Source organism: Bufo bufo, chromosome 1 (genome assembly GCF_905171765.1).
Source record: "Bufo bufo chromosome 1, aBufBuf1.1, whole genome shotgun sequence".
NCBI classification, from domain to species: Eukaryota; Metazoa; Chordata; class Amphibia; order Anura; family Bufonidae; genus Bufo; species Bufo bufo.
This window is the reverse complement of record NC_053389.1, coordinates 832,013,117-832,021,314: the sequence shown is the minus strand read 5'-3', so window position 1 is coordinate 832,021,314 and position 8,198 is coordinate 832,013,117. Positions and strand designations below refer to the sequence as shown.

Below are 8,198 nucleotides of genomic sequence, written 5' to 3'. Positions count from 1 at the left end.
ATGACATCTGCAGCAAACGCTGTCAAATAAACTTTTTTGGTTTTTTTATGACTGAATATGACAGCAGTATGTAACCCTGGAATTTCAAACGTCTTGGTGCTGCAAGGGCGGAAAAATTGTGTATTTTGCCCTAAATGGCTGTATTTCAAATAACTGTATATAACCCTTGTATATAAAGGGTGTACCTCACACGCCCTGAACCAGACTAGGCCTCAATTAAATTTGTTTGACCAATATTTTATTGAGACCTAGTATTTCAAATAACTGAATATAACCCCTGCTTATAAAGGGTGTATCTCACACGCCCTGAACCAGACTAGGCCTCAATTAAATTTGTTTGACCAAAATGGCTATATTTCAAATAACTGAATATAACCCCTGTATATAAAGGGTGTATCTCACACACCCTGATCCAGACTAGGCCTCAATTCAATTTGTTTGCCCAAAATGGCTGTATTTCAAATAACTGAATATAACCCCTGTATATAAAAAGTGTACATCACACACCCTGAACTAGACTAGGCCTTCATTAAATTTTTTTGCCCAAAATGGCTGTATTTCAAATAACTGAATAGAACCCCTGTATATAAAGGGTGTACATCACACACCCTGAACCAGACTAGGCATTAATTAAATTTGTTTGCCAAAAATGGCTGTATTTCAAATAACTGTATATAACCCCTGTATATTAAGGGTATAACTCACACGCCCTGAACCAGACTTGGCCTCAATTAAATTTGTTTGCCCAAAATGGCTGTATTTCAAATAACTATATATAACCGCTGTATATAAAGTGTGTACCTCACACGCCCTGATCCAGACTAGGCCTTAATTAAATTTGTTTGCCCAAAATTGCTGTATTTCAAATAACTGAATATAACCCCTGTATATAAAGGGTGTATCTCACACGCCCTGATCCAGACTAGGCCTCAATTAAATTTGTTTGCCCAAAATGGCTGTATTTCAAATACCTGAATAGAACCCCTGTATTTAAAGGGTGTATCTCACAATGACATCTGCAGCAAACGCTGTCAAATAAACTTTTTTGGTTTTTTTATGACTGAATATGACAGCAGTATGTAACCCTGGAATTTCAAACGTCTTGATGCTGCAAGGGCGAAAAAATTGTGTATTTTGCCCAAAATGGCTGTATTTTAAATAACTGTATATAACCCTTGTATATAAAGGGTGTACCTCACACGCCCTGAACCAGACTAGGCCTCATTTAAATTTGTTTGACCAATATTTTATTGAGACCTAGTATTTCAAATAACTAAATATAACCCCTACTTATAAAGGGTGTATCTCACACGCCCTGAACCAGACTAGGCCTCAATTAAATTTGTTTGACCAAAATGGCTGTATTTCAAATACCTGAATAGAACCCCTGTATATAAAGGGTGTATCTCACACACCCTGATCCAGACTAGGCCTCAATTCAATTTGTTTGCCCAAAATGGCTGTATTTCAAATAACTGAATATAACCCCTGTATATAAAAAGTGTACATCACACACCCTGAACCAGACTAGGACTTCATTAAATTTTTTTGCCCAAAATGGCTGTATTTCAAATAACTGAATAGAACCCCTGTATATAAAGGGTGTATCTCACACACCCTGAACCAGACTTGCCCTCAATAAAATTAGTTTGCCCAAAATGGCTGTATTTCAAATACCTGAATATAACCCCTGCTTATAAAGGGTGTATCTCACACACCCTGAACCAGACTAGGCCTCAATTAAAATTGTTTGCCCAAAATGGCTGAATTTCAAAAACCGGAATAGAACCCCTGTATATAAAGGGTGTATCTCACAATGACATCTGTAGCAAAGGCTGCCAAATAAACTTTTTTTGCCCAAACGTGTGTTTGTTTAATAACTGAATACGACAGCAGTATATAAGCCTGGAATTTCACACGTGCTGATGCTGAAAGGGCTGTAAAATGATGTATTTTGGGAAAAAAGTGTGTTTTTAAAAACCCAGAAAACTATGGCTGTATTTCTAGCTTAAATTGCACACTGACTAATCCAGATGTTGTATATTGCCAAAAAACTGAGTTTTTTCTGCTAACAGAATATGAAAGCTGTATATCGGTTGAATTCCACACGTCCAGATGCAACTAGGGATGTAAAATAGTGTATTTTTGCAAAACAAAGTGTGTTTCGAAAAACCCAGAAAATTATGGCTGTATTTCTAGCTTAAATTGCACACTGACTAAGGCTACATGCACACGACCGTATGTGTTTTGCGGTCCGCAAAAAAAAGGATAACGTTCCGTATGGCATCCGTATTTTTTGCGGATCCGTATTTTTTGCGGATACATTGTAATAATGCCTATCCTTGTCCGCAAACTAGAAAAAAATAGGACATGCACTACTTTTTTTGTGGCGCAACGGAACGGACATACTGGACATACTGATGCGGACAGCACACGATGTGCTGTCCGCATTTTTTGCGGACCCATTGAAATGAATAGGTCTGCATCATATCCGCAAAAAAAACGGAATGGAAACAAAATACGGTCGTGTGCATGAGGCATAATCCTGCAAATGCACCAGATGTTGTATATTGCCAAAAAAGGGTGATTTTTTAACAACCAGATTATTAGTGCAGTTTTTCAAGATTGGATTTCAATGTCACAAAAGCTCAGATGCTGTGCTGGTGCACTGAGCTTGCATAAAATGGCCGCCGCCGTTGCCCACCTAACTGACGGATAAAAGTTATTTTTTTCTGTCACTGGGCTCAGGGCAGGGTAAAAAGATTGTGGTGCACCATCACGATCAGCCACCCTGTCTGTCACTTTCATCTGGCCTCCAGTGTCTGTTTGTAAGTGTTGTATGTTTATTAGTTCCCAGGTGAGGGATTGTGGAATTTTTTAACGTTAAATTAAAAGTTATATTTTAGGTAGTTGGCCCCTGTGATTTACTTCTCTATGTACAACTACCCACCACGTATATAATCCGCCTCTGATAAAAAGATTGTGCCCTGCACCCACACAACAAAATGTATGTAGATTGCGGAGTTAGATTCACGTTTTGAACAAAGAATCTCTCCTATTCTCTCCCTGAAATCACCAGCCTCATCCTCTCCCTACACTAAGCACAGCAGAGTGACGTGCGGCGCTACGTGACTCCAGCTTATATAGAGGCTGGGTCACATGCTGCACTGGCCAATCACAGCCATGCCAATAGTAGGCATGGCTGTGATGGCTTCTAAGGTCACACAGTTAAATGCTTGTTGATTGGCTGCTCTGCAGCCTTTCAAAAAGCGCCAAGAAAGCGTCGAACACCGAACCCGAACTTTTACTGAAATGTTCGGGTTCGGGTCCGGGGTCCAAAAATCCTAAAGTTTGGTACAAACCCAAACTTTACAGTTCTGGTACGCTCAACCCTACTTTTGACCCAACAACCTTTCTTACCCACAAATTCTTTGGGATGGCTCCCACAGTAGGCACCCCCATGCACAGACACTCAACCCATCTCTAGCAGTAGCACTGGATCAGGATCAGTAACACACGGGGAGACAGCACCCGGCAACTTGGCCAGGACAGGGCCTTTTGACCCACCAACCACCCATATCCCCAATTTCTTTGAGACGACAGCTCTCTCAGAAGGCACTTCCATGCATGGGCACTCAGCTAATCTGTAACAGTGATGGCCAGTTTGCAGTGTTCGCCGACGAACACATGCGATTTGCCATCTTCACTCCCAGGTCCGGCGATGTAGAGGTAAGTCCTTACCTGTGCCTGCGCCGCGAGCCGCTCTGAAACACATGCGGTCACCGGGAGCAGGCAGTTCCGAGAACAGCCCGATGAAGGCTGTTCTCGGAACTGCCTGCTCCCGGTGACCGCATGTGTTTGAGAGCGGCTCGCGGCGCAGGCACTGGTAGGGACTTACCTCTGCATCGCCGGACTTGGGAGTGAAGATGGCAAATCGCATGTGTTCGTCGGTGAACACTGCAAACTGGCCATCACTGATCTTCAATTGCAGCATGGGGTAAGAAGCCATAGCACATGGTGAGGCAGCAGCCTGGCAACATGATATGATATGTAAAGCAGTCCCCTTCCAGCTGAATATCATCTCAGCCAGTGTGGAGGACGAAAGGGGGGGGTGGGGCAGTGGGGGGCACGCTGACAGGCCGCAACAAACACTTGGACCTCACATACACAAACATATCAAACATATAGTGCTCCAAACTTTTCAAACTTGTTATACACAGCAAGTTGTACTTTCTACAGAGAACTTTTCAGAAGTGACATCGCTTCATCTGGGAAATGAAAGGCTGACAATAGACGTCTATACTCCAGATAGGAGTCACGGTGCTAAAAATATGATGAAACTGATCAGTATGTGTGTATAAATATGGGGAGCTCTGGCTCTCTATAGCAGTATTGGACACGTTCATGTGTCTGACACCACATGGGTTCTCACATCTAATAGTCTCACACTGGAGGCTTCTTCTGTTTAATGGAGATGTCAAGGCTCCTCTCACCTGAACGAAGACTCTAAGAATAAAGCAAAGAACAACAGGAGACACATTCTCATCAGTGCCAAGCAATGTGTTATATATATTATATGTATGTGTTATATACAGTACGATATGTGTTAGATATGTATTATATAGAGTTGTACAGTGTCTATGGAGTAGGATTGTAGAGGCTTTTCCAGGACTGATATTCAATATCAAATTGGTGAGGATCCAACTCCAGGCACCCATGCCATCAGCTGAGGTTGCAGCATGCCATTGAGCTCTGTGGCCTATTCCTAGTCCAGTAATGTCACATACATATACATATTTTTTATTTTATTTTTATCTGGTAAGTAAGCTGCTTCTTTACTTTTGTATCAGTTTTGGTTATAAATTGATTTTGTTGTTGTTTTTTTTACTTCTATGTGTGAGTGATTTATGAATGAATGATGTTTTGTTGGTTTTGTCGTGACCACTGCCATTTTTCTTGCATGTGACCCAAAAATTATTGTTATTTCTATGATATCCATGATTTATTATGCTTATTATTTATTATTATTTACTTCCATATAAAGTGTGATTGTTTTGGTTATTAAAAATTAGGTTTTCCTTTCAGGTTTTAGGATCTGGCAGAGGATCTCAAAACCGGAGTTTGATTTATCAGTTTGATTTAATACAACCAGTTGCATCAATTCAGATGCAGTTGTACAAACCAGATTCCTTAAAAAAAATGAAAAAAATAAAATGGACTGCGCAACATTGACTTAGATTGTTTTAGGGCTTGTTCAGTTTCGCAGACCAGACACAAAACGTTAGTTTGCAGCAGTTTTGTGTCCAGTCACAGAACGCAATGTATTCTGATGCATTCCATTCCGGTTTGTTCAGTTTTTTTTTTTCCCATTGACAATAAATGGGGACAAAACTGAAGCGATTTCTTCCAGTTTTGAGATCCTCTGCCAGATCTAAAAAACTGACAGGAAAACACATACGTGAAAGTAGCCCTAAAAGTCTTTTTTTTCCACTATTGTACTACCATATCAATTTGCCATATTACAGTTAGTGTTGAGCGCGAATATTCAAATAACGATTTTTTTTAGCAAATATCGCAGCTTCGAGAATTCGCAAATATTTTGAATATAGTGCTATATATTCGCTATATCGAATATTCATCATTTTTTTACATCTGAAAACATGATCCCTCCCTGCTTCTTTGTTGTGGTCATTGGCCCACAAGCAACTTTAGCAGGGAGGAATCATGTTTTCATATGGAAAAAAATTGACGAATATTCTAAAAAACAAATATATAGCAATATAGCAAATATATTCGTTATTTAGAATATTCATTTTTCCCCAATCTGTACAGTTGTTCGCATACTCCTCCCCGACAAGCGTCCCCGTCACCATGGGAACGCCTGTGGGTTAGAATATACTATCGGATCTGAGTTTTCCCTGAGATGGTGAAAACTCTGATCCGATGGTATATTCTAACCCATAGGCGTTCCCATGGTGACGGGGAGGAGTATGCGAACAACTGTACAGGTTGAAAAAAAAAAAGGCAAATATTCTAAATAACGAATATATTCGCTATATTGCTATATATTTGTTTTTCAGAATATTTGTCATATTCTAAAACAAAAATATATAGTAATATAGCGAATATTCGCTAAATACAAACATAGAGCAATTTAGGTAGTATAGTGCTATAATCTTTTTTTATAGTCTTATTTCTTTTTTCTCTTCTCTATTAAAAAAAAGATTATAGCACTATATTACCTTAGCTAAATAGCTCTGTTTATATTTTCTCGAATATTCGCTATATCACTATATATTCTTGTTTTAGAATATGACGAATATTCTTAAAACAAATATATAGCACTAGATTTACTGCTATATATTCTTTTTTTATCAACTTCGCATTACGCCATTTTTACATTTTAGATTAATTGCAATCGCGAAAATAATCTCGAATACGAATATTCGCGAAATATCGCAAATTCGAATATGGCACCTGCCACTCATCACTAATTACAGTATTATTGTCTCCAAGAAGTGCAGGTTTATTAACCCCCCGTGTTCTCTACTAGACATTGCTAGCATTAAAAGACCAATAAAGGTTTGAATTCACAAGATGCAGACTTAGAGGACAACAAAGATTTTAAAAAGTGTATTTTTAATTTGCTTCTTGATACCACCCAGAAAGGTGATCATGTTGCCCCCGTATCATTTTCACTTTCTTGATCATTAATATTATAGCTCTCGTGAAAACCTCATCTGTACAGATTTTCTCCATAAATTAAAATGAGGGCAAGATCTACCTGCACTGGACCCTCCAGAGCTCCTATAGAAGCCACATGGACTGCCTCTACTGTAAGTACACCCTTAGAGAAGGACAACATGACAACTGTCCCAAAGTTTATCCTCTTAGGATTTCAAGCCAGTCAGAATATAAGAATTCTAATGTTTCTTCTACTTCTTGTCTTTTACTGCTTTACAATTTCAATGAATCTGCTCATTATCAACCTGGTATCTACCAGCAAGAACCTCCACACTCCAATGTACTTCTTTCTAACACAACTTTCTATCAATGACATCTTATTGCCCACATATATTGTCCCCAACATGCTTCATATCATGCTTTCCTGTACAGGAACCATTACTTATATTGGCTGTATGACTCAACTTTATTTCTTTGGTGGTTCAGAAGCTTCTGAGTGTTTTCTCCTCTCAGTGATGTCTTATGACAGATATGTGGCGATCTGTAATCCTCTCCATTACACCTCCATCATGACAAGCACATATTGTGTCACATTGGCCATCATCTCTTGGTTGGTTGCTTTCTCTATTATGTCATTTCTCATGATACCAATATTGATGCTAAAATTTTGTGGATCAAACACCATTGACCATTTCTACTGTGATTTTGTTGCTATATTAGAACTTTCCTGTTCTGATACCTATAGTCTTCAGATGGTAGTTTCTTTACTAGGGGTTCCAATAATTTTAATCCCCATATTAACTATTATATTTTCATATATCAAAATTATCATCACCATCTTAAGGATCCCATCCAGTATTGGTAGACAGAAAGCCTTCTCCACCTGCTGCTCCCACCTTACTGTGGTCTCCATTTTTTACTGGACTATGTTTGGTGTTTATGTTTTGCCAACCAGAGGACAATCATCAACCATCAGTAAAATCCTATCACTTTTGTATACTGTATTTACCCCTCTACTCAACCCTATTATTTACAGTATAAAGAACAAAGATATTAAGAAAGCTTTACAAGAACACATGTATAAGCATCTTAGGTCTTAGTGGAATAAGTAAAATGATAGACTTCGGTTTGCTCTCTCTGCTGACAATGGTTTGGCCTCTGTGTTTCTTTTCTAGTATCAAAACCTGCAAGACCTATTCCAATATGAATATTGATTTTGATCAGTTTATTCATGAAGCAGACAGCATTAACAATGTATGTGACAATCGAAAAGCGACCTATCAAGTTTTACAAAAAGTCAAATTGAGGATGATTCAATACTGCTTCTTCCAAACCCTGGCTATACACAACTACTGTATATAAAATATATTTTCTAGGACTCAGTGATACCCACCAACCCACTTTAATTAAACCTAACTTTCATGAAGAAAAACGTGAACGGGTTCTATAGCTGCCTATCCATATATCGTTGAGATAGTAATTAGAGTTTCCAATCTAATTACTATCTCAACGAT

General features: G+C 38.7%; 1 protein-coding gene across 1 annotated transcript; it reads left to right on the top strand.

The window, feature by feature from the left end:
* The first annotated feature begins 6,767 nt into the window (after positions 1-6,767).
* Positions 6,768-7,784, top strand: LOC120990169 (olfactory receptor-like protein DTMT). The gene has a single exon (XM_040418776.1). It carries the CDS (start codon positions 6,768-6,770, stop codon positions 7,782-7,784), a length of 1,017 nt encoding a protein of 338 aa, XP_040274710.1.
* The last annotated feature ends 414 nt before the right edge of the window (positions 7,785-8,198 follow it).

What these genes read in the sequence shown, in the direction of transcription:
- LOC120990169 (XM_040418776.1), top strand. Translation starts at nt 6,768, where the DNA reads ATGAGGGCAAGATCTACCTGCACTGGACCCTCCAGAGCTCCTATAGAA.